Below are 27139 nucleotides of genomic sequence, written 5' to 3' on the forward strand. Positions count from 1 at the left end.
AAATATATCCACGAATTGCATGTTAACAATATGCGCTTAAACTGCCATGTAACGGAAGTCGTCAACGCATTGAAACACAATATTTTATTTACCGGCATTGACTTTAAGCCTATACTCGTCTAATATAACCACGGTTTTAATTCCGGGATTAATCGTTGTTGACTTACTTACTTGTTAAGGTTTCTAAGGAAGTCGGTAAAGACCTCGGGGCGATAAAGATTCGTGGCTGCATTATAATTTGCTCACCAAGGGTGAAAAATAGCGAAATTTTACGGACTATGTCTCAATGAAATAAGATAGATGAAGAAGTGTGTATCGCAATTTCTACGATGCTCAGGAAATACCTGTTTGCGTTGCTAGTAATTTTACATATAGACGGGTTGCAAGGGAAAAGCGCCACGCAGAAATCGCTGCGACTCCAGCACCTCACAAAATGTATCTACGATTACGAAGTGACAGTTTACACTGCCCGAGGGGACAAGTCTACCCACAGCGATGGTTACCAAGTTTACGCTCTGGTAAGGCTCACTTCGATCAGTTCAGGTTGATTAACAGAGCTTTCTGTATCACAGTTATATTTCTCTGTTTCCTTGCATGTGCGACCAGCGTTACAAAATATGCAATGATTTACGCTTTCCTCGGAGAAAACAAAGCTTGTCACATCGCTTTGTATATAAAGTATATTGTAGAGGAGACTAATTGGATAAAATAGGAATGGGAAGAGGGAACAGCTTAATCTGCGTTTCCTACGACGGCAGAAAACTGCTGAAAAAGTCGCTCTGTAGCAGAGAGAATAACATTGAATTGACTGATCATAAAACGACATTATCCCACTCTAGAGTCGTGGTTTTTTTTCACATGTGTAGACTTTGCGTTTGCAAGGAAATGGTGTTCGGCTTTGCGCTTTGGTCGGTTAACATTTTTTGTTTTTAGCTTGCTGTTTGCGATTACGCGCTCTAGCATGTGATTCAAAGATATTTTCATGAAACGGCTACAAGCAAATGTATTTTTATTTAACATGTATTAGTACGTGTTAAACGCAACGCGTGCAATATAGCAAGTGGAACGAGGCTGATACTTCCAAGGACTTGATATTCTTTTCAAATACCGTCATGCTATTCTCGCTAATGGTTGAAATTGATCATAGTCATTTTAATTCTAGCTGAGTCGTTTCAACCATCTTTAATCTTTCCTCTTTCTTTACACACGCTGATTAAAATTCATCAGGCTATAGAGTGCAATAAATGAATTTATATCCATGCTATAAAACTAATCTTTACTCTACAAATTACTTGCTACAGTGTATACCTTACCAGCTATTCACAAAGCAAAGGCTTTTTTTTTTCATGAATGCTGCGTATCTAATTCTTGAATGGAGAAAGCGCTTAAATTGAGTCCACAATTCTGTCTCTCTAAGGCTACAAGGCAGGCTGTTCTAGAAGTTTGCGCCATTGTAGCTAAAACTATTTTTTAGAGACAGTGTAGTTGGTCCATTAAGACTACAGAAATGTTTTGTTGTGGCAACAGTAACTACTCCATCACTTAATAATGGATTCCACTCAAAAGCGTGCTTAATATCGCATCCTGTTGAAAGTTCGAATTCAAGAGCCATTGGTCTTATTTTTAAGAATTCCCTGGCACAATGATGTGAGAGCTGTGGTCAATTGTTTGACCATATAAGGTTATGAATTGGATTTTATTGTTCGATCTTCGATAGTTTCAATTCTCCCCACGCACCTTTTCAAAATGTTGGTTTGCGACGTATGCTATCAAAAGATTACTCTTGAATCAACTTACACGCAAAGGCACGCAATTACATGTACCTCGCGCAACATTTCCGCATGCCGTCTGTGCTATTTTCGCCACTATGCATGCAATAAAGGACCCGAATTCGCAAGGAGTATAAGTCTTCCCAGATCGTCTTGGGATTAACTTTACATTTGTAGATTTTTCCTAACTAGTTTTTCTACAACAGGTTTTCCTTTCGAGTGAAGGTGCGAGTGAAAATATATATATATATATATATGACAAAATGGGGCTTGAAACGTCCTCGTGTCTCTATGCAAATATTACTCTTTTGTTGGACAAAGACATTTTTTCAAGGGAGAAATTTGAAGTGAAGATTGCACGAAGAGGGCACTACTGTGCCTTTGCTTGACGCATGTACTTAAAAATATTGATCACTGATCCTGAGTTACTATTACTTCCTGAAAAAAAACAAACCAGCAATTCAGCAAGTTTGCGCATAGATTCCCAGTGTCTAGATCACAACGGGTTTAACAACTGCAATAACTAATTGATTCTCTCTTTTTTAACAACATTGTCTGCTTAAGCAACATTTTCTGGGCTTCCCGGCCCAGGGTATTGATGGATTGATGGAATCATACTCTTTGGCTCTGCTTATCATACTATATTTAAAAATATTGTCTACAGAATAAAACACAAAGTATTGATAATGGCTATGTTTAGGAGAGCAACGAAAGTTATTATTCCAACAGGAATTTCATTTGTTATTTTACTTTATTTTGAAGGAAAGCCTAATTTCGTTGATAATTATTGCCTACGTTTATTTCAGGTCGACTTAACACCAGCATCTCGTGACTTTAATGGGAGGGAACACTCGCATCTCATTAAGCTTGACGTGCGGGAACCGCGCTTAAGGCGCCTACATCATGGGCGTGTTCTTGCCAATCACCCTGTCAATGAAGAGTTTGAAGAGCAGCTGTCAAAACCATTTTACTTCCAGCAGGAAGATCATGGTACCATTACTGACGTTCTTTTTCCAAAGAGGTCCGAGTCCCCCGAAATTGCGGCCTTCAAGAAAGGTAAGGGGAAGAAAGACAAAATTTATCCCCACATTCATCCACAGCATCAGCACCTCAACAGTTTGGACGTCCAGATATAATTTTCGATTTACTTAGTACGTACTTAAATGTAATAACGATTTAAGTGCCGTTCAACTGAGGAGCGGAGAAACTACAGAATATCTCATGTTTAAGGTCTTCGTTGTATAATTTTGACAGCCCTTTCCAATATAAACCATACTGATTTTGTAAATGAATGGTTTTGGCTGAACTAAACGTCAAAGATAAGGCTGAAATTGCCTAGTTTCTTTCTTTTACTTGTAGTGAAACTAAAAGGAAACAACAAGAACAACTTTCACGCAAAGTGCACAGGCTGTTTGAAATACGTATATTTTGATGTTTTGAGGCTTTCTACTAAATTGGCAGATTGGTGTCATGCACCGGAAAATTAGGGTTTCGTTTCAGTCAACTCAGGCTTATGCTGCACATGAGTTCTGTCCAATAGAAGGGATCGTGGGGAGGGGGAGGGTCATTCTGTTAAACAACGTACGATTTTGCTCCCATTACTCATTATTTGACAACAGGTATTGCAGGTGCATTTCAGCTTAACCTTAAAGATGCGCACAGATCCAACATCTATGAAGTACAAGAACACGATGATTCTGGTTTCTTTCGAACAAAGTACAATGTTATGTCAGCAAACGAGACACACGCTCATCTGCATCGCACCTGGACGAACCAAGATTACCAAACGTTTGCGGATGGTACTCCGGCGAAGGCAGAACACAAGGTGCAGTCTCAACACAGTTCGTACATCCATGTGAAAGACGGAAAGGTAGAAAGAGTTCACCGTACTAATAAGGCATTTTTTAGACCCGCCAATGGGCATCCAAGGGCAGACAATTTCGAAGGATTTAAAGGCCAAGAGCAAGACATTGAAATGTCAACAAAGGGATACAGTAAACTGACGTTAAGATCTTGTCTAACACCTGAACACCATCGTTCCAAGCGCTCGACAACTGAGGAACAGCATGTGAAGATAGCTCGTACTCTCAACAGAGACAATCTTTTGTTTACTGATACTGAGAGGATAAACTGGTCCAAGATCGGAGGAGAGAAGAAAAAGCCGAGGCCTTTCTATGAAGTGCTGCGCTGCTTCACCGACAAAAGCATGAAGGAGCGTCAAATTGCTGATTGCTCTAATGAGATGCATCGTATGGTTCGCGAAGATGAAGACTCTTTTCGAATGATCAATCGACTTGTGCGGGACCGAAGTCACCAGAACATCACCTCTTGGGCTGTATATATAGCAGCACTTGCCGGTCATGGAAATTACCAGGCCCAAAACACTTTAGCGCAAGCAGTCAAGACAGATTACCCTCGACCTCTTAGCAAAGAAGAATACGAGACACTTCTGATCGGAATTTTCTACTTACCAGAAGGTCCACTTCACTCACAACTCTTTGCTGCCTTGTTGAACCTAGCATCACAAGAAGAAAAAGGAGATGAAGTTACATCTACAGCGATGCTAGTTCTAGCCGGACTAGCTGAAAGAGCAAAGAGATCGGGATACAATGATACCTTATGTGAAAGCGTAGTTGAGATGATTCACAACAGGTACAAAAACAGATCAACACTGTATCATCCCGACAGCTCGGACCACGAAATACAGCTAAGAGACCACATCTGGGCCTTTGGAAATCTTGGACATTTTTCGGGACTTCCAGTAATCCTAAAACACATTGACCACGATAACTCTGGTATACGATCGGCAGCGATCTCAGCATTGCGCAAGCTTCCTCCCGAGCACACGAATCAACACTTGCTGCATGCACTATACACAGATGAACATTCCGATGTTAAAGCTGCCGTTGTTAATATCTTTGTCGAGCGTCATCAAAATTTAAGCGATTCAGTAGTAAAAGGCCTAGAGCATGCATTATGGCACGCTCCAGAAAGCGAGACTCTGGACTCCATGATTATTCAGCTTATTGAAAATCACGGTGATCACCCTAAGGCCCTCTACTTAAGGAGAAGACGACGTGCGATTCATCGCCAAAAACGTGCTCTCTTTCCATTCCTCCGTCCAAGAGAGTTTGCTCTTGGCCGATCGAAGCGATGGTTGAAGACCTATGGTGGTAAGTGGTTGGGAGCCGAAACAATCATCCGGTTCATTAATCAGGTGAAGCTGAGAATTGGCATTTTTGGCGGGAACTTTGAGGTTAATCTTGACAACTATGCGCATGTTCATGCTTACATTCTCAAGTTTGGATTTGAAGTCGTCCGAGGTAAAGCTGCTTTTAAGGCTTCTGTCAGTTTTAAGAATGATTTCCCGAAAGACCTCATCCATGCCGTGGCTGACGCAGGAGACGATCTCCTCAAGCAGTTTGATAGTATTACAAGTGTGATTGCTGAACAGATAAACCAATTCATCAGCAAACTTGCCGGCTATTTACCGTTGTATATCGACAAATTTATAGAGTTCGTCAACAAGTTCGTTCAATTTGTGCAGAATCTAGTGCAACCTCTACGACCGATTAATCTTATCGGAAAAATCATAACATTTACCAAAGATGTTCTAAGCCGCCTCAAGGACTGGAAGTGGCTCACAAAAATGATAAAGAAAATACAGCTAAGTCTCGGAAGGCTGACTGTCGTAGATGACGTTTTTCAAAACGTTATTGCAGCTCTGGACAATATACTTGGCATTGTAGGTAACATAACCAACTATTTGCCCCATGATCTTCCCAGAAATTTCAATATCAAGACACTTCTGGACATTCTTCGCTCGGTCTCTGTCGACCTCCATTTTGACAAAATCAAAGAATATTTCAATTCCATAGGTTTATCTGTTCCTGATGGTTTTCGTTTACAGCTTCCGTTCAAGTTTTCCATCCGCCTCTCGTTTTCTCTGGAAACATTTCAGCAAGTTTCCTTAAATCTTCTACGGTTTGCCAATCGTTTCCTGGATATGTCTTCCTCGCTTGATTTTCTTCAAAGCATTAGATTCCCCAGGTTACAGTTACCAGACATGAACCAACGATTTCCTCCATTTAGGGGTAGTGGTTTTAACTTTGGTCTGCGTTTTGATTGGCGGATCAGCTTAAAGTTCAACCTCAATCTGAAATCACCAGGCTTCCAAAATTTTATCGCAATTTTAGAGAAACTTGGAGACTTTTTAGTGCAGTTCAAACTCCCGGGTTTTGATCTCCAAAAGTTTTTTGAAGAAATATTACCTGGCAAGAAGTTTGATCTCGAAGAACTTTTCCAAGGGCTGTTGGGCGGAAACTCCAACTCGAATTCTACAAATCCGAGTGAAGTTCTACAAGAATTTCTAGAGAGTATTATTAAAGTACTCGACGTTCAATATGGGAATGTCTCAGCAATAGGTGATATCACAGATTTCTTTCAGGAGCTCGGGCCGGCAATGGAGCAGTTCGCGGAGAAAAACGTACAGCGTATCTGTGGAGTGTATAAAGTGGCTTTGAACTCAACCAAGGAATTTAAAGAGTTTGGAGAAAACGTTGAGCAGGAAGGAATTCGGGTACTTCAGCTCGTACAGAATACTACCCAAAATGCACTTACAGAACTGCTAAACTTTACCATCCTCGTAGATTCTTTAATAGACGAAATTCAGCGTAACTTTACCGTGGCTGCTAAAGGATTCGTCTCGGACTCGCTGCAAGAGCTCACCGGCAAACTGAAAGATATTCAAAATCTTGCGGATGATATAGTGGACTTTGCCAACGGGACAGCCTCAAAAGTCAATGGTGCATGCACCAAAGCTGCAAATTTCTCCGCTGACGTAATAGACAAAGTTCAAGAAAATGCTCGTGAAGCACTTACAGAACTAGGATCGTTCATCGGACCTGTCGCGACGAAGATAAAAACGGTTGGGACAGAGTTGAAATCCGCTGTGTCTAACGTCGAGACGTGGTATGAAGAGAACATGGCAGCTCGTGTCGGGAAGATTTCTCGCGTTGCCCAGATTATTTCAGATTTTCTTTCAATTCTTAATACAAAGAAAGGGTTCCTGAAATCCGTTCGTGAAATAGCTGTTCGGATCAACGAGGCCCTCGCGCGTCTCAAAAATCTGCCAGAGTACGCAAATAAAGCAAGGAAAACAGTAGATGATATTCTTAACTTTGCGGACAGAGCCCAAGACTACGAAAAAGAGATCCAGAAGCTTGATATCAGAAAGCAGTTTGGACTTGACTTTGATCAGCGAATAAAAGATGTCTGCAACGAGTTTAAGACTATCGCTACAGAGACGCTCGACAAGTTTGGAAACTACGACATTGTCAAAGAAGTTAATACGTTTTTCAACGAAGAGGCCGATAAGCTCATCAGCAAAGCCGTGTCAAAGTTTCGTAGAATTAAAGAACCAATCAACGAGATGCAAGACGAACTGAGAAATACCAAGGCCATGGTGCGTGAAGTTATGGTGGTCCTGATAGAGCTTAAGCCTTTCACTAACAATTTTTCGCCTATTCTTGAGACGGCGGGACAATTACCCGACTGCAAGCAGATCAAGAAAATATTCGTAGAGAGCACTAAACCATGCGTCCGCAAAGCTTTTGGGGTTGGGAGATATGTCATTGATCAGTACAAGGACTTCAAGAAAGAAGTGAAAGTTCTCTATGACATGGTTCCGGCTACATGGAAGAACTTCAAAATACAGAAGTGTATCAAGGGTGGAACTTGCATCTCTAAAGCTTTTATCGATCAAGCTAAAACCATAAAAGATAAGGTCGACGTGCTGAAAGATAAATTTAAAGAAGCGAGTGGTTACAATGACATGCTTGAAACTTGCGAACAAGGCGTTGATAACATCACAGCTGTGATCGACAGAGTAAAACTCCTAGTGGAACAAGTCAGGAATTTCTCCCTCAAAGACGATGTTCAAAGAGTGAAGAAGGTTTTCCAAAAGATCACTGGCCGACAGGTCGAAAACAACGAGGGGAGTGGAATTCAAAAGCGCTCTATAAAAGACGTAAAGGAACGAATCGAAAGAATTGTGGACTATATACAGAAGGCGAAGGAAATACAGAAGAAAATGCAAGATTTGCTCGAGAACACATTCAAATCAATGAGAAATGTCTACGATGACGCTGTTCTAGAACATATTAAAGCGGTTAGAGATGTGCGTTCTAAACTTAAACTGTCATACGAACTGTGGAAGAAGACAAAGAATATAAACCACGTCCTACAAGCACTAGATACTGTTACCCAAGGTGCCTCAAGATATGCTGATAACTTAAAAGGTGTGACCAATTCATTCTCGAGCCCAATCATCGACCTCTTATCTGAAACGGGAGAACTCAGTGATGTCGTGAAGCCCTATCTTGACAAATATGCGAACAAATTCACTGATACTGTTACAAAAGTCAACAACTTTTTGGACGAAGTTACCGACTTTCTTAGCAAGTTACAGCTGCGACAGAGAGGATTGGACCCCAGGGCCTACAAACCGTGGGAACAAATACCATATTGCTCAGGGGAAGTCTGTGTACGATCAATCAAACGATCTTCATCACTTTATCTAAAGACCATTTTCACTTGGAAGTTCCCGCATCTAGACGACCTTTCCTCCATGGATAAGAGTGGGCGATGGCTGACCCCTGGTTTATTTGATGACTATAAAGTAGAGGGTATTTCAAGGCTTTCCAAGAGCGAGGTTATTTTGGGTATGCACGGAGTCTCAAGTAACAAAGGGAAAGCATCGCTTTTGGTGGTTACCAATTTTGGTAATGGAGTTAAAAAGATAATTCAACTTGGTAGTCAAGGAAGCCCTCTAGTTGTGAAAATAGGAGGAGTAGCTGTTGCTCGAGATTGGATCTGGATCAGTGACAGCGCATCAAACAAAATTTATTCCGTAAAGAAATCTGGTGTGACAAGTTCCTTCTCGTCGCCAAAGCCATCTTGGATTGGTGTGTCGAAATCTGCATCAGTTGAAGGTAGTGCAACTTCTCTTTCATACGATGAGCCAACAAATGTCCTTTGGGTAACAGACGGCAAAGGTGGAAAGGCCTACGGCTATAAGCTATCTGCGAGTGGGGATCTGTCTTCATCTGGCTTAACACCTGACAGAGTAATCATCATCGGAGCAAACGCGCAAGGCATGGCTATCGTCAGACAGTTCAGTACCGAGTATGTTTGCATCTCGAAATGTGCCATGATTTCTGGTTTCCAATGTAAGCTCGAGTTCCATGACATCAGTGGTGGTGATGAGACCGGAGAAAACACGCTCTCTAGGGTCGTTAGAACCCCCTCGGGCTTAGAATCGGTCTCCAGGGTTGACAATGAAGTTATTGCAGTGGCGTTCTCAAGTGGTACTTATGCTGAGAAAGATAATGTAGAGCTTATAGGTGGCGACTTTGAAGAAAGATATTTCTATATAAGACTGCCGATTTTGAAAATGACTTTTGGAATCCAAGAGAACTGCCTCTTTTTTACAGTTATGAATGACTACATTCTGCGACCCCGGAGGTTGTTTCCATTCGGAGATATGATTTGCGGAACCACAAGAAAGCGAAGCACCACGCAAGAGCTCTTAGAGTCTGATGTTTATTCTGAACAACTGGAAGAAGTTGATAAGAGTAACAGGAGAATGCGAAGGCAAGTCTCAGATCTCGGATCGTGTATGACCTTGTTCCGTGGAAATGTTCTTAGGGGATATCATAAATTCTTCCCTGAATATTCGCAAACCATCATTGTGTTTGGCATACCTGTAAGACTGTTTGCTGGGGCTGGTGGTTACTATAGTGTGGACTATCAAGGGCAAGTTTGTATGAGAGACAAAGTTTTCAGACTTAGTCTCATCCCTGGAGCCTGGATCTCTGTATACGCTGGAGCTTCTTTGTCACTTTTTATTGTAGAAGCTGGAATTACGATTGAGGCAAGACTTCTAGAATCCTACTTCGTACCAGAACTGAGAATCAAGATCGATAAGTGGCCGCTTAAAGCCTGCATTGAGCTTAGGCTACGAATGACTCCTCTTCGCATAAGAGTTTGGTTGTGGTACAGATTCCGTCTCTGCATTCGGATCAAGTGTAAGTTGTTTGGCTGTAGCATTAAGATTAAATGGTGTTCGAAGAAGACCCTTGCGGAGTGGTGGTGGTCAGCGAGAACGATCGACCGGACGCTCTTTACAAATTGCCACGAAGATGTAGACACAACGCCTCCTATCGCTGGGGAATGTACTGCAAGGCAAGCTGCTGACAAAAAATATTTCGTCCAGTGGCATGGATTCTACGAAGATACTAAAATAAACAACTACCACGTGAGGATAGGATCCATTCAGGGTTCTGGCGATGACTACTCTGCATGGGTGGGAACATCTTTAAGCGTAGTTATCAACGATCTCCCAATAATGCATGGACGAGACGTGTTTGTCAGCGTATTGGCGACAAATGACATGGGTCGTGACAGTAAGTTAGTTAACTGCCCACAATTTACGGCTAGACGTAAGGGTCCTCAGATTCGTTATGTCTACGATGGTGTCGATGAACATCAAGATGCAGATTATCAGTCAGATACATACGCTTTAGGTATGAATTTTGCCCTCAAGAGCAATATTGAAGATATTGCATTCATAAAATGGGGGGTATCGTCTGTTACCAGCTGCACTTTTGACGAAGCTGAAGCAGATATCGTTCCTCTGACGACTCTTGGTGATTCAACTACCATCCAGACATCTAGCCTAGATTTGCATCACGGCAAAAAATATTTCACACGCCTTTATGCGATGGATTTGTTTGGACTAAAAGCAGTTATGTGCAGCGATGGTATTTTGATTGACACGACACCGCCTTTTGCCGGGTATTTCCAGGATGGTGCTGGTGAAGCTGATGCAATGTTTCTGCCATCGCTAAGGCGTGTTCGGGGAAAATTTGATCTTTTCAAAGATCCCGAGAGCCCTATGGTGAGATACGAGTGGAAGATTTCAAGAAACAAAGCCGATGAAGATGTTACATCATTTGTAGATATTGCACTCACACAACAGACTCCTCTTATGAATGGCCTTTCTCTTGAAGCTGGTTTCCCTTACAAGCTAGTACTCCGTGGAACAAATGCGGCTGGACTTCAAACAGTTATTGAAACAAATGGATTTGTGCCAGATAATACGCCGCCGTATTGCGAAACGAATGCTATTGACGTAACGAACAATGAAGATTTGTTTGATGTTGACTTTGTAAGAAAACTGAGCAGTATTCAAGCAAAATGGAAATGTGGGGACCAGGAAAGTGGCATCAGCGCACAACTGGTAGGAATTGGCACTTATCCAGGAGGACATGACGTGAGAGCATTTGAAGATGTCACCTCTGTTACCCACAAAGTCTTCAAAGATGGGATGCTTTTTGCGAGTTTTTCTGATGTCAACATTCTTCCGCGAGTAAGATATCACGTCTCCATAAAGATTATAAATGGAGCTAACCTTAAGAAAACCATTTCTTCCGATGGCATTATCATTGACAATACACCGCCCACGGTCGCTTCACAATACATTAAAGATGGCGTAGAGGGGAGGGATAAGAACTACACCAGCGAAAGATATATCTTTAGCTCACACTGGGAACAAGCGTTCGCAGATTCAGAAAGTGGCCTAGTCGAATATCGCGTTGGTTTAGGGACTAACCCTGGACTGGATGACATTAAGAATTTTAAAACGGTTGGCTTGCAAACCAGAATGACCATTTCAGGTCTTTTTCTGAGCAGTGGTCAGCGTTATTTTGTTACAGTTGTTGGCTGCAATGGTGTTGGTATGTGTACTAATGGCAGTAGCAATGGAGCCATTGTCGACTTTATTCCTCCACACACTGGAAAAGTCATCACCGGATTAACGGGTCCTCCTCAGTTGTTTCAGTGGATAAGTAAATCAGTATGGGCACGATGGAATTGGTGTTTAGAGGATGAACAGAGAGTATCTGGACCAGTCGACCCTGATCAGTGCAGTAACGACAGCTTCTACGATGTACATAGTGGTGTTTCAGGTTTTGGTATTGCAGTAGCCTCTTTGAAGACTGATGCCCTATTGGCCGCACCTATGACGGCTGGACGAGTAAGGTCCACTGGGCGTAACATTGACCTTGAAGATGGAGTGTACTCAGTGGTTATTGAAGCAAAAGATAAAGCAGGTGTTGCTGCACGCGGCTTGTCAAACACATTCATCGTTGATACTAGTCCCCCTCTAATAACTTACGTCCAGCATGGACATTTCAGCGAAACACTGACATTTATAAACACACCGCGTATTACTTTCAGAGCGTATTTCGAAATTGAGGACGATTTATCCAGAGTCGCAACGTACAAGGTGGGAGTTGGAAGCTATCCTGGGGCTGATGACGTCATGAAATTTCAGTCGACTCCATTAACTACACCGATGTCTTCAATGAGAGCCAACTGGACAGCGCAAAACTTGTTATCCGTGGAAAACAACCGACGTTATTATATTACCATCTGGGCCATCAACAACGCTGGGCTGTTTAGCATCAGATCATCGCCCCCTCTGCTTTCTGACCAAGAGTCCCCAAAGAGAGGAATCATCCTAGACGGATGGGGTTCAGTAGATGCCCAGTATCAAAGCTACTCCACTCTATTCCGTGCCCACTGGTATGGCTTTACTGATTTCTCTGGTGTTGAAACGGTACTATTAGGTTTATCGAGCAGGTCAGACTCAATCAGCTGCGATGTGAAAAAAGAAGAGATCGTTCCATCCAATTCAAATAATCATGTGTTATTTGGGCTAAATATGACTACCGGTCTAAAATACCATGCATGCCTCAAGATGAAAGACAGGGCAGGTAATCAAGCGCTTTTTCATTCTAATGGCGTTATTGTGGATAACACGCCACCCCTGCCAGGCATTGTGACCGATGGAAGACCTGGGATGGACATTGACATACAAATCGAGAGTTCAGTTCTTCGAGCTTCATGGTTCAACTTTTCTGAACAAGAAACAAAAATATTAACATATCAGCTGGCATTCGGCATGTCTCCTGGAGCCCAAGATGTGCAACAATTTACAGATGTAGGACTCGTAAACACAGCTGCGAGCTCAAGATTACAAATTTCAGAGTTGACAAGTGGCAGTCGTTATTATGCGACCGTGATTGCATTCAATCTGCTTGGTATGCCTAGTACGATGGTTTCCTCCAAAGGTGTTTTGGTAGATTTCACTCCTCCCGTTTTCTTAAAGCCTGTTCTCGACGGTGACGATCCAAATCTAGACCTAAGTTCCACCTCCGGAGGCTCCTTGGCTGCCACATGGACCTGCGATGATCCAGAAACATCTTTGGCGTCTTTAGAAATTGCCTTTGGCTTACAGCCTGGAGAGGCCGATGTTATGAACTTCACAAGCTTGCCGATTCAGAAAACATCGTTTACAGTTGCGCGCAATCTTCAACTGGGATATCGTTACTTTACAACAGTAATATGCACAAACAAAGTGGGTCTTAAAGCCATTGCTGTTTCAAACGGCGTTGTCTTTGATGATACTCCTCCAGATTTAATTTATGTCCAAGATGGAAAATACCAAAACTCAATAAGAAACTTGTCGGTAAAACTCAAATTTTCGGACCCGGAGAGTGGTGTAAAAGAATATAGAGTGAAAGTATTCAGCTCAGTTGACGACGCCTACGGGTCCTTCAGTTTCAACGGTAATGTTTCCACGGCAGCTTTGATGTTAGCCAAAGATCTTGATAGTGGAAGAAGATATTTTGTTAATGTGACAGCAATGAACGGTGTTGGGTTGGAAACTACTGTGAAATCAGATGGATTTACCGTGGATACTTCACCTCCAGTATGCCTGCATGTTTGGGATGGTCAGGGAGATGTTCATGAGGATTTGAAATACGCTCCAAGTTCAAGCAAGCTGAGCATTTCATGGGTGTGCTATGATAATGAAACTCCAATACTTGGATATCGTTTCTCAATTAAAAACTTACGCACGAGCGAATACGTTATTCCTTTTTATGCTTTAAAGACACCTGTAAACTCTACAGGGTCTGCATTTATAACAGGAGAAGGTCGAATTTTAACAAAGTTTGAAGAAGGGGAAACTTACGTCGTTGGCATTGAAGTTCTTAACGCTGTCAGCCTGTCCTCAGTAAATTGGACGGATGGTGTTATCATTGATAGCTCCCCACCTGAAGTGAAAGACTTGAAAATAACATTTGACCCGAATAATGCTTCTTTGAGCGTTTCATGGACTGCGAAAGATGACCAAAGTGGACTCGAGTCTGTCGCATGGGGATTGGGTACTAATCCAGAAAATAATGACATCAAAAACTTCACAAAGGTGTCAATTGCTTTATCAAGCGTTTCGATCTCAGACATTCCTTTGTTACTCGGCCGAACGTACTTCTTAAGGCTCCTTGCTGTAAATAAAGCCGGTTTATATAGTACGACAGCATCAAATGGCGTTGTGATCGACCGCACTGCACCGAACCCTGGCGTTGTGGTTGCTCAGTATGTTTTCCCAAGCAACTATGATCGGAACAAGAATGAAGTACCAGGATCATTCATGGTGGTTACTTGGACAGGATTTACAGATCCTGAAAGTGGTATTAGAAAGACTAGCTGGGCCGTTGGTGAAGATCCTCTATCACTTAAAGCAAGTAGCGGTGATTTCTATACCGAGGTTATCGCAGACGACTCAGTGGGTGGAGTGGTAATCGATAATCAAACTCTCGTCGGGAATAAAACTTACTTCGTTTGCATTCGGGTCAGAAATGGTGCTGGGCTTCAAAGGACTGATTGCTCTTCTGGATTGTTTGTCATACTTGGAAAGTTCTCCGCTGGGGTAGTGAGCGATGGCCCAGTTATATCAGCGAAGGACATTGACTTCCAACTAGACGACAAAGCAATTTGGGCGCACTGGAGTGGCTACAAGGATCCAGTATTTGGCATCTTCAGGTACGATTGGTGCATTAGGGATCAACCACCTAGCCCTTCTGGATTTGATATTTGTAAGTGGCCATTCTTGGAGTCATATCATCTGGAAACGTCCACGAACCGCTTCCACAACCTAACACTCGAACACGGCAAGAAATACTACGTCACAGTGAGAGCTGAGAACAGCAGAGGAGAACATGTCAGTGCTTCATCGGATGGTGTTGTTGTCGATCGAACGCCCCCAATGGGAAAATCGCTCCAGATCTCTCCTACAACTGGAAAAGGAACCCTGTACCTGAGCACAACTTCTGCCCCTGTGGTCACGTGGTCCATTGACGATCCTGAGAGTGGTATAAGCCATTTTCTTGTCGGTGTGGGTAGTTTCCAATTCCAGGACAATTTGCTAGATTTTCAACGCGTAGACAGCCTTAGTCGTTCCATCGACTTAGATCAACTTAATTTTACCCTCCACCAAGGGCTAGTCTTTCACGTAACAGTTACTGGAGTCAACATGCTCGGCCTAAAAACCACTCTGACATCACAGCAAGTTGTAGTGGACTGGACGCCACCAAAATCTGGTCTTGTAATTGATGGCAACCTAACCTCAACGGGTAGCCAAGAATTCCTCGATATTGATTACCAGAACGAAAATGGGGTACTTTCTGCCCACTGGAAGGGATTTCGAGATACTGAGAGCGGTGTTGTTGAGTACAGCTGGTGTGTTGGAACGGCGCAAGGTAAGCATTTGACTTTTTTATACTCGTTAGAACTAGTTTTTTCGTGAGAGCATTTCGCGTAAAATAGGGAAATTCTGTATGAGAGGAAAAAGGGTTTCAGTTTTGTCTCGTTCATGAACATGGAAACTAAAGGAACTACGTTTATGTATGGCTCGGCAATTTTATGAAAACCGTATTTGACGGTAAAGTCTATGTTCTGTTCACCTCAGTTACTTCAATATTACTTCAAATATTTTGTGATTATCTGTGGAGGTACAAGCACTACAACTCGCAACATCTTCATTCAGTTATAATTTCTCTATGTAGAAAATCTCTAGAAGCCTCGTTCTGATCCATTGTTCCTTAGAAAAAAAGTTAAAAATGAGATTGCCTTTTAATGCATGAACCTGTAATGTGGTATTTTTTTATTTCTCCCAGGCGCCTGCAACGTACATAACATGACATCTGCAAATCTCCAAACAAGTGTGCACTATTCCATTGTCCTAAAAGAAGGCCAACGACACTTCTTTACAGTAGAAGCTCTAAATGGTGCTGGATTAAAAGAAACAGCTTACTCTGATGGCGTAATGCTGGACATCACTCCACCAAGCGTTGGGGAAGTTCTAGTGGCCGATGAGACTCAAAAGAGTGCAGATTCGCAGCCTTCCTTATCTTCGGGTTCCCGTCGGATAGCGCGATCTGTATGGGACACACCAGCTGATGCAGATCAAACCGACGCTTTTGGTGTTTCGTCCCTACGTGTTTTCTCGTCTGTCCAGTGGTGCAATATTTCTAGTATTTCTTCATGCGATATCAAGCAAGGAAATGATCGTTTGTTATCATTTTCCTGGGAAGCTCCTTCCGATGCAGAAAGTGGAATTTCTTCTGTAGAGTGGTGCGCTGGCTCGAGATCAGAAACGTGTGATATTGTCCCATGGACAGATGTAGAAACAAGTACAACAAGGATCAAGCATTCTCTTTCGCACCCGCTTGCATCAGGAGCTGTGGTGTTCATTAGAATTAAGGTAGCAAACGGTGCAGGCATGATATCAACTGCCATCTCTAAACCGCTGCTTATTGATAGTACTAAGCCAACAAAGGGTGCCGTTATAGTAGGAAATACACTGGGAACTGAGTACCTGCGTAAAGATGAGCCTGTTACGGCAGATTGGAGTGGTTTCTCTGATAAAGAGAGTGGATTGAGTCACTTTGAGTGGGCTGTCTGTCACTCTGGCTCTGAAAAAGAGTGCATCACCCCGTTTGTCGATGTCGGACTCAAAAGGAACTTAAGGAATTCCGCTCTTGACATCAAACCTGGAGTTTCATATGTTGTCGTGGTCCGAGCCCATAACAAGGTGGGGTTGTTCAGTGAAGCTGTATCTAATCAGTTTATACTCGACGTTACCTTACCGACTCCCGGTACTGTTTACGATGGCTCGAACGAGAGAAATGACGCAGCCTTGCAGATATCGGAAAGTGAAATCTCCGCCAATTGGTCACCGTTTACCGATTCTAACGGTAGAATCACCGAGTACGAGATGTGTGTGGGAACAGCGCAAGAAAAATGCGACGTAAATGACTTTGTTAGTTTTGGGATGGCTCTTAAAGGTACAATTACTGGTTTAAGTTTGAATCACACGGGTCTATATTTTGTGAACGTGAGAGCAACGAACGAAGTCGGCTATAGCAGCTTGGCAGCTTCTAATGGAATTCAAGTCGACAGTACTCCTCCTGTTGCGGGCAGAGTCAGAGATGGGCAAACACTTGAGGACATTGATTTCCAAGCGGGTGGTACATTTATTTATGCCAACTGGGACGAGTTTCAGGATGAAGAGTCTGGGGTAACCAGGTACGCATGGTGTGCTGGAACGATAAAAGGAACTTGTGACATCATTCCTGAAATGGATGTGAGTGAACACACTGCCTACGGTCAGCAGATTCGTCCATCCTTAGCGACGGGAATGGCTGTTTTTGTGACGGTTAGCGCTTACAACGGTGCAGGAGCGGTTACCAGGGTGTCGTCTGACGGTGTTATAGTGGATAGTACCCCTCCTGATATCTCTAAGGTAACTTAATGTTAATCGTTTGAATTTTGTTGATATATCGATATTTAGCTCTTCTGTGAAGTCCATTTGTTTTGTATCGTTCCTCGAAACTTCACTTACTCTCTACGAACGCAAATTATTCGAGCAGTCTGTAGTGTATTCCAAACAGTCGTCTCTTCATGTTACTTGCCTATAAGCCCATTATTCAATTGTTTAGATCAACAAAAAATAAGTCAACTTCTTTCAGTTATAATTTATAATTTTAGTTAAGTTGATCTTTTCGTCCACACAGGTAATCGACCTCCAGCTACGATCGCCTTTTGGTGATAAAGACTACATAACTGCCAAAGACGCATACTGTGTTAGCTGGGAAACAAAGGACACTGAAAGTAGTGTATTAAAGAGCGAAGTGTCCATTTGTTCCGTCATCGACGAGAACAGCTGTTTGTTACAGCAGATGGACGTTGGAAACCGCACTATAATTTGCATTGCTGACTTAGAGCTTCAAGAGGGTGTGAAGTATGTAACAACGATTCGCTCTACGAACATTGTTGGTGGAGCCAGCGAGTTGTCATCGAATGGCTTTGTGGTTGACTCAACCTCCCCAATAGTGGGTGAGGTCATGCATGTTGAGAATCTGCCTGTAGGAGAAACTTCTGAGGTGTTCACCGACTCAGAGATATCAGTAGAGTGGAGTGGATTCTTTGACAAGGAGAGTGGAGTCCAGAAATATTATCTATGTGTTGGCACCCAGCCTGGTGAATGTAATATTATGAACTTTACTGACCTAGGTAACGCTACTAGTTACACTCTGCGAAACCTGAAGCTTATTCAAGGCGAGAGATATTTTGTTTCTATCAAGGCGGAGAACAGAGCTAACCTTGTCAGCGACGTTAAGTCCTCGAATGGCGTCACTGTTGACAAGACAGGTAATTTAGACGAGTTCTCATCTAAATACTTGGTTAGAATAATTGGATTAGATTAGATTACGCCAGTGAGAAATTTTGACAATAAACATGGTCTTTGCTACCCTCACTCTGAGTTGATGTATTCATTGGAACAGGGTTATAAATTATTCTGGGTCGCATAAAAAGAATTTAATCATCCATTAATATTTAAAACAGGTTAGGCTATGAAAAAAGGAAGGCTTTGAGGGTTATTTTAATCTTTGTCTTTTTTGTTGATGGAGTCGTTGTTAGGCTGTTTTTGTCTTAGACATGTTCTTATTGTTCTCGTCGATTGAAACGATATGGTTTGCTGTTCCTTGTAGGTCCCCTATCTGAAGGACAAATTATAGATGGAACAAAGGAAGGTGAAGACATTGACATGCAACAAAGCAGAACCCAAATAGCAGCTCGCTGGAAAGCATTTGAAGACCTTGAAAGTGAAGTCGTTCGTCTCACGTGGTGCGCTGGATTGTCACCAGGCTCTTGCGATCTAGTCAATGAAACTGAACTTACCATATCCAGTACGTCTGTCAGCAAGGTTCTTGTTGAACCCGTGACGAATGGTAGGCAGTATTTTGTCACAGTGAAGGCAATGAACGGCGCAGGTGTCCAAGCTTTACTTACGTCGAATGGAGTGACAGTGGATGAAACGCCACCCACATCTGGGCATGTCATTGATGGGAGTGACACAGATGTCAATTATGTGAATGGGGAACAAGATATCCGTGCCTCTTGGTTTAACTTTGAAGACTTGGAATCTGGTATTAAATCCTATAAACTCGCTTTATGTGACGCCAGGAACCTCTCCTCCTGCCCACAACCTTTTACTGGAGTGGGGCAAGCTACAAATGTCTCAATAACAGGTGAAATATGTTTAAGGAAGTTGATATAAACAATAGCCTCCGATTAGCCCAAAAAGTTTTACGGATATATTTCCACACACATTATCTGTTGAGATGCGAACAGTTTTTCGTGAGCGAGACTCGAGTCAAACTTTGAGCAACTATGATTATTATTTTTATTATTATCATTATCATCATTATGATTGATATTATTACTGATCATTATTTCAGTTTATTTTACAAGACTTCATGAACGGAGAAATGTTTCCCTTCCCTGTTGTAACAACCGCAAAATACTCCCTCATCTTTAATTAAATCTTAAACTTTCAAATTTGCGTTTATATGGGTGAGTTCCAGCGAGCAAACGCTCAATGATAGTACGGCTGCTAAGAAAATAAGTGCTTTTTACCACAACTCCTCTCCGCCTTTAATGGAATGCTCCTCCAGTACAGCTGTGTCTGACATTATTTGCAGATGGTCATTTGCACTCCCTGGTGCCGCTGTAACCTCACCATGTCCACATTATTCTGTCTAATTTTGAAGCACTATTTGTAATAACAGATATACCTCATTCGATGGTTTGACATATAATACGCGCAGATATTTTGCACGTTGCGTGGTATTTTTTCCGAGCTCGGTAGGGGTGAGGAAAAAAATACACGCATATATGTCAAACCCTCAAGTAAAGAGTTTATTATTCCAGTATTATTCGATTTTATTAGTCTTTTGGTCTTCTAGTTTTCGAACATTTGTACGGTCTTATCAGAGCATCTTTTTGATCGCATAAGGTGTGCGTGAAAGAAGAAAACAACCCTAAAGGAACCTTTGTGTGTTATTGTGACAAAAAAACTGGGCTTCGGAGTTCATTGCTGAAAAAGTCGTGTTAAAAAACGAAAAAGAAATCAATGATCGCGTGGATCGTTTCTGTCCGTATTTTTGCCCTGTTCTACACTGTAATATCGTGGCATATTTTGTGCGATCCATTCCCCTACTATGATAAAATGGCATAATAGCTAGTGGAAAAATGAGAAATATCTCGCGAAGGTAATCTTCATGCTTTCGTTGTGTAGGCTTAGACCTCGAGAGTGGCGCTCAGTACGTTTTCGTCGTTAGAGCCATCAACTTCGCTGGTCTTCATGTTGAAGCTTCCTCCGATGGTTTCACAGTAGATTTTACCCCTCCTTTGCCAAGTGAAGCAAGATTAGGAACTGGAATTGAACCCGCCAAATACCAGTCAGATATGACGAAGCTGGTTGTCAGGTGCTGTTCACAATTCGCAATAAGATTTTCGGATTAGTCATGTCCTCGATCAAGATTAGAGAATGTTGGCTGGTGCAATATTTAAGAAAGTAGAAATTGGATCAAAAAAGGACGCGAGGTAGTCCTTGTAAGGCCAATACATTTAGATGTACATCTGGTAGAGTAGGAGAGGTGGGTTAGCGTGTTACAGATTCGTAGATACGAAAACAAGATATATGTGTTAGTAAGAATTTTTCATCAATCGTGACATGTCTTCTATAGAAGTTGTAGTCACTCAATTTACTAATAAGCTTTTCTACACTTAAACTGTTTTCATCTCGAAAGTTGCTCGACTCAAACGATTTATGATTTCACCAATACACACACTAAACTACCATATGTTTTGTGCAGGTGGGATCAGTTTATTGACTCTGAGAGCAGAATTTCGGAATACCAAGTCTGCGTCACTTCTGTGCCCGGAAACTGTACAGTCACTAACTACGTTGACGTTGGAAGGAATACAAGCTTCACTTTCCATGGCTTACAACTTCTCCATGGCGAAGCCTATTATGCTGTTATCAAAGGAACAAACCACATTGGATTATCCTCAGACAGAACAACGAATCGAATATTGATCGATTCAACGCCTCCTGTCTTAAAAGATGTCGACAGCGGCTGGATCAACACAACTCATAAAACTCCTGGTGGAAACAATACCGTTGACCCGAGGGTTCAATCTCCATCCAACGACACCACCCAAGGAAGCATTCATATGCGATTCAGCTGCTTTGAAGAACTATTGAAAGCTGACTGGGATGAATTTGAGGATCCAGAGAGCCAGCTAGCGCGTTATGAATGGTGTGCTGGGACATCTCCAGGCTACTGTGATATGGTAACTTTGAGGTCAGTGAATGTGAAGATAAAAGGAGCTGCTCTTGTGAAGAGACTCCTTTCAGGTACGATCCTGTTTGCTACAGTATACGCCATCAACGGAGCAGGATTGAGAACTCGTTTGGTGTCTGAACACTGCAAGGTCATATCCATTGCACCTAAGGTTGTGGAAGTTATTGACATTCCTAGTTTGAACACAAGCAATCTTACTGACATTGACTGGAAATCTATGGCGCAAAGTTTGTCACTCAGATGGGAGATAATTGGAAGATATGTCAAAGATATTTCGCGTTTGCGTATTCAGGTGGCCATCACACAGCCTTCCCCGAACGTGTCTTTACCGCATATTAACTCAGATAGGTCCTGGCGTAGCGAACCACTCGTACACGATTTCATGGACGTCTTGACATGGCAACGAAATGTGACTATCCGAGGCGTTGCATTGCAAGGATGGGAACGTTATCGAGGGGTTGTGAAGGTTTGGAACGAAGGAGGTATATACAGTGAGTCTGCGAGTGATGGACTGAGAATCGAACCCACCGCTCCTCCAAAGCGTGGATTATTCATCTTGGATAAAGGCGCCGAGCAAGAGCCCCTCCGCTGGCTTCCAAATCTGAGATTGCCCCCGGTTAATGACAGTACATTAGATTCGGAGGTAAAATATATTTCCTCCCTTAGGGAAGTGGAACTGATTGTGAGAAGTGGCTTAAATGACTCTAGCAACAGAACAGCTTTTATTTTGGATCACAAGCTTTTCAGTCCGACCAAAGAATTTAAAATCGTTGTCCAAAGAGTTACGTCTGCGGCGAATGAAACCAACACTATTGAAGATTCAAGCATAATGAAAGTATTCCCAGGTTTTGTCGATCCCGAGGGTCCTTGTTGTACCAGACACCTTGTTGATCCACAATCTGTCTTCAGTGACACGCATTTTAAAACAACCATACCGTCCCAGCATTTTGGAGTTTCTATCGCTAGGCTACCAAACGATCACTTTGCTGTTGGTTCTGCAGATAAAGCGTTTGTTTTGCCTCTTCGAAACAGGGCTGCAAGCCACATAACATTACCAAATGACATTGCTGGTTCCCCGACAACACCCATCATGGTGGTATCATACAGTAATAGGTCCGCATTCTTGGCCAATGGCAAAGCTTATATTTACCGTAGTGAAGTCAGTGACGATGGCAAGCTTGAATTGACCAGGATCGCTATTCTTGGAAACTGCAAGACTGTTTCAACAGCTGTTTGTGCTGCCAAAAGCAAATGGGCCGATAGTGTGAAACACGTGATAGCCATTAATCGGAATACGATCGCTATGACGGGAGTCAACTCATCTACGAACGCCAGTGTTGTAGCCGTATTCCAAGAACGGGGTGGATTGTGGAGGTTTGCGCAAACACTGAGAAGGGGAAAAAGTGATTCTGACTTTGGATTGTCTTTGACTATGAATGCACGCATCCTAGCAGTGGCGACAGGAGAAGGAAAGAACTCTTGTATCTCGGTATACTCTGTCGAATCTTTTTCATTGGTCATGACAGTTTGCATGTCTGAGCTCGAAAATATTACAGGTGGTCTGTCACTTTATCTTACGGAGACTAACGCGCTAATTATGGTCTCTAAGGACTCCAGGTGTGTAAAAGTTCTTCAGCTGAACATTTCATCAAAGTCCTTCAAAAACGTATGTCAGCGTGAGTTCACACCAAACGAACGTCTGAGTGGATACCTGGATGTGAGTGCTCGGGATGGAGGTTTCATTATCGCGTTAGGTATGCAGACTTTAGACGGCCGGGATGGTGTGCAACTGGTAGGTTTCCATGGAATCTACTCAGATTATAAACTGAGGAAATGCGCAAACTTAGGGAGTGTGGTCGCGCGAGAAAGTGGATTTAGAGTAGATGATGGCATTCCACGCACTTCCGTATCATTTGACAATGAGACCGTTTTGTTTGGAGCCCCAAATGATGTCACATGGCCAGGACAGGGTGAGGACTCAGGTACTGGAAAGGTCTATGTGGCAACGTATTGCCCTACTAATCATATAAGAGTTCGCGTTTCTCAGATAAACGAAATTGGTTCTGTACGTTGCGTGCCTTGCGAGGCTAAACGGAAGTCATTTGGGGGGTTTGCGGAAATGTGCTCAGAGTGTGAAGGAATGCGATGTTCAGCACCTCAAAGCGACGATCCGTTTAGTTTTAAATCAAGTATCTGTGATTCGTTTTCCTGTCCTTCTTCATCGACTGTGAATAACTCGACAAATGGCGTGAACTTTTCGTTCCCGAATGATTCATTTCTTGTCCCTGGTCCAGAAAACCTGTACACTGTACAATTACTTGAAACAACACGAGCCCATCTCTCAACAAGTTCTCTCTCGGAGTCGTTTGTCATCGATCCGACATCCCCTGAGCCTGGAATCGTCTACGATGGACTGGGCAGCGACCCAAACACGAACTGCTCAGACAATTCGACATTAGGTGAAGACAGTCAGTGCTCTACTCGAAGCTTTGAAGAAACTGATGTGGACTATACCAATAATACGCGAGAGGTACACGCCAGATGGCTTGACTTCCTTGACGAAGAAAGCGACATTGTGGAGTACTTCTGGTGTGTAGGATCAAGGCCTATGAGTGACGACATCCGGGAATGTGAGAGTACGGGATTGAGGCCAAACGGAAGTCATTACGGTCTTAATTTTGATCAGGGTGACTCTTACTATGTGACAGTTGTCGCCTGCAATGGAGCTCGCAGATGTTCAGCCGCTCACAGTGATGGCGTCACAATAGATACTACACCGCCTGTGATGGAATATGTCAGGGATGGAATCATGGGTCCTGATATGGATTTCCAGGTATACAAGCCTGACGCTAGAGTAAAGAATTTTTTCCTGATTCATTTCATAAGCTATTACTTATTTTCCAAGATGAGATCTTGGTAGTGTTTCTCGCCATATCACCAAATTGCTCGAATTCACCGAATTATTTGGTTTCTAAAATGAAGCAAACCAAGTTTTTCTTTGCTACCTGGTTCGTAACTCACTTGGACTCAGGATACTGACAATGATTCCTTGAGAAGTTTGAAAGGCTAGAAAGCAATTTTGATTATTATTTGCTAAACGATTTCTCATAAAGTAATTAAACGTATCATTATCATCGTTTTTTGTTTCTATTATTGTTGTCATTATCATTATTATTATTAGAGTAATTATTATTGTAAAATTTCTCACTTTTCAACTTTTTTTCATCGTAGGTCTTTGTTGATATCATCTTTGCTTATTTCTCTGCGAGTGACCCAGACAGTGATGTGACGTCATACGAAGTTGCTTGGGGGACCGCACCTGGTTCAACAGATATCAAAGAGTTCGAAGAAGTTACCAACACGACTATATGGTTGGCTAAGTTCAAAGACAACGCACTCGGCGTAGGAAAAAAATACTACGCTACTGTGCGCGCCACAAACGGTGCTGGTCTTCTGTCAGAAAAGCTTTCTTCCGACGGAATAGTAGTCGGCAAGTCGGAATACACTTTTGACAACGCGTCCACCGCCGAGTTTTTCTTTGATACGGTAAATGTTAAAGAAGACGGATCGCGCAAAGATGGAGGAGTGGGAAAGACATACGGGACATTGACTGTACCTGAAGGTGCTGTTGAGGAGCAAGTGAAGTTGAGATCGTACAGCTTGGATGAGGAAACTATGGATACAAACAAGACTGAGGAGGGTCCTGTTAGCAACCCTAAGTACACTAGGCCTAAGGTATGATTTTGATTGGTTTAAATAATGACAGATGTCTTTTGTTCCCTTCCTCGTTCTTTCTCTCTATCTGAATAAAGGCTGATAGTTTCTAAAGAAAATATTTGGGGCTGCGTCGGTGGGGGTAACGAATTAATTTGAATATATCAACAAAGTTGAAATGGTAAATAATCGTTATAATCGTAACGGTGGCCAATTTACCATTTCAACTTTCTCTCTATCTGTCCGTGTCTTTCCTTCATTCAGCAGTTTGTCGGCTTGTTCTTTTTTTGGTTGTTTCTTTGTTCGTTATTTTCCACCTAATGAGTATCCTCCGTCATAGTTAAACTCGAATTTGGACAGTTGCATGGCTTTTAATGAACATCAATCTCTGAGAATGAAGAAAATGACGTGTACTTTGCAGAAGTGCGGGGAAACTCCTGGAGAATTTTCAATTAGTGCAACAGTAACTTCTGTTCTCTCATCTCTGTGCAAGACCTTACGAGGAGGGCTGTCACTTGCGGGTGGAATGTTAGAGATGTAGGTGTGACGACTGACAAAAACATTGCTTGCTACATCAGCAACAAACTCACTCATAGTGTTCCTGTTTTAATTGTACAGCAATTCATGCTTGGAAATTACAGTTTTGTCATAAAGGCGTTAGACCCGCAGAATGACACGGTGAAAGAAGGCTTCAAGTTTGCTAAGCCAATCACAATTGCCATGTTCTACGACGTTGACAACCTGGTGAAAGCCAACAGTAAGCATGTCAATAATGAACTCACCAAGGAAGACATTGACCCTGTGTTGTATCTGTGGGATCCCAAGAATGAAACCTGGTAAGTTTGCAGCTGCAGGTTGTTAAAACTTATGTGGAAAAATAGCCTTTTAAGAAATGCTTAAAGAATGTGCGAAGCATCGCTTTTTTATTCAGCGAGATCATGTAACTCAAACGTACAATGGTGGATTTAAATTTTACATCTCGAGTTACCAGGGATAAATTTTTAGGCCATACTTTTTAACCCTGGAAACAGATTTTTTTAAATTCTCAGTATTCCCAAAGTTCCGTTGCGAAAGGTACCAACCTGAAAAGATTTTAGGATCTTACGCCTCTCTGTAGAGTAAATCATTGCTTAATTAACTAATTCCTAATTAATACGTATGATGGACGATCCTCGTAGTAGATAGCGCTATTTGAGCAATAGCGAAATTCAGACCTGAAAAAAATCAGGCCTGTACGGGACTCGAACCACTGACCTCTGCGATACTAGTGCAGCGCTCTAACCAATTGAGCTAACAAGCCAACTGAGAGCAGGCCGTTAAGTTGATTCGTAATGAACCCGTGAAAGTGATAAATGAGATAGAATAAATATATGAAAATCCTATATTTTGAACTGCGGTATTTGATACGTATGATGGACGATCCTATGATGGACGAATTTTTTTTTTTTTTCCTGTCTGAATTTCGCTATTGCTCAAATAGCGCTATCTACTGCGAGGATCGTCCATCATACGTATCAAATACCGCAGTTCAAAATATATGATTTTCATATATTTATTCTATCTAATTCCTAATTAATTTCATATTTTGATAATGGGCAAAGGTGATTGATTGGCTCGTGCAATGAAGGACACCTTGATGATTAAACAAGATTTGTCATCATCATCTTTGCCATCGTTATTGGTCTATGCATCAAGCGAAATATTTAGCTTATTGTTTACTTTTTTACTTTCTATCTGTGGCTTAGGTTTGATGCCGCTTTCACATGCCCTGAGCCCTGGAGTCACGTGAACAGGTCGATTAAACTGTTGACAGTAAAAGTCTGTCACCTGACTCAGTTTTCCTTCCTTTGGTCATTCTACGCTAAAAATGGTCTGGTTTTATTCGACAAAAACAACTCAAGTAAGTGCGATTGTGCCATTTAAAGAACCCTGTCGTAAAACTAGAGAAAAGTCCACAATCCATATATCAATAGTTTGGCCTTGGTTTACATATGAAAAAGTTATCCATAGAAGTGTTGATAAAGGTGGATTATC

General features: G+C 42.2%; 1 protein-coding gene across 2 annotated transcripts in view; it reads left to right on the forward strand.

Moving 5' to 3' along the window:
* LOC111337480 (uncharacterized) overlaps positions 1-27139 on the forward strand; it is a 40389-nt gene that overhangs the window by 9628 nt on the left and 3622 nt on the right. For both annotated transcript variants that reach the window (XM_088758530.1, XM_088758529.1), the window contains exons 2-11: positions 2576-2825; positions 3389-15436; positions 15854-17481; positions 17753-18389; positions 18731-19270; positions 20320-20509; positions 20900-24224; positions 24623-25126; positions 25724-25941; positions 26851-27005. In XM_088758530.1, the coding sequence (XP_088614656.1) occupies positions 2576-2825; positions 3389-15436; positions 15854-17481; positions 17753-18389; positions 18731-19270; positions 20320-20509; positions 20900-24224; positions 24623-25126; positions 25724-25941; positions 26851-27005 (19495 nt within the window). The remainder of the gene's footprint in view (positions 1-2575; positions 2826-3388; positions 15437-15853; positions 17482-17752; positions 18390-18730; positions 19271-20319; positions 20510-20899; positions 24225-24622; positions 25127-25723; positions 25942-26850; positions 27006-27139) is intronic.

The sequence above is a fragment of the Stylophora pistillata genome, chromosome 4, assembly GCF_964205215.1.
Source record: "Stylophora pistillata chromosome 4, jaStyPist1.2, whole genome shotgun sequence".
Lineage (NCBI taxonomy): Eukaryota > Metazoa > Cnidaria > Anthozoa > Scleractinia > Pocilloporidae > Stylophora > Stylophora pistillata.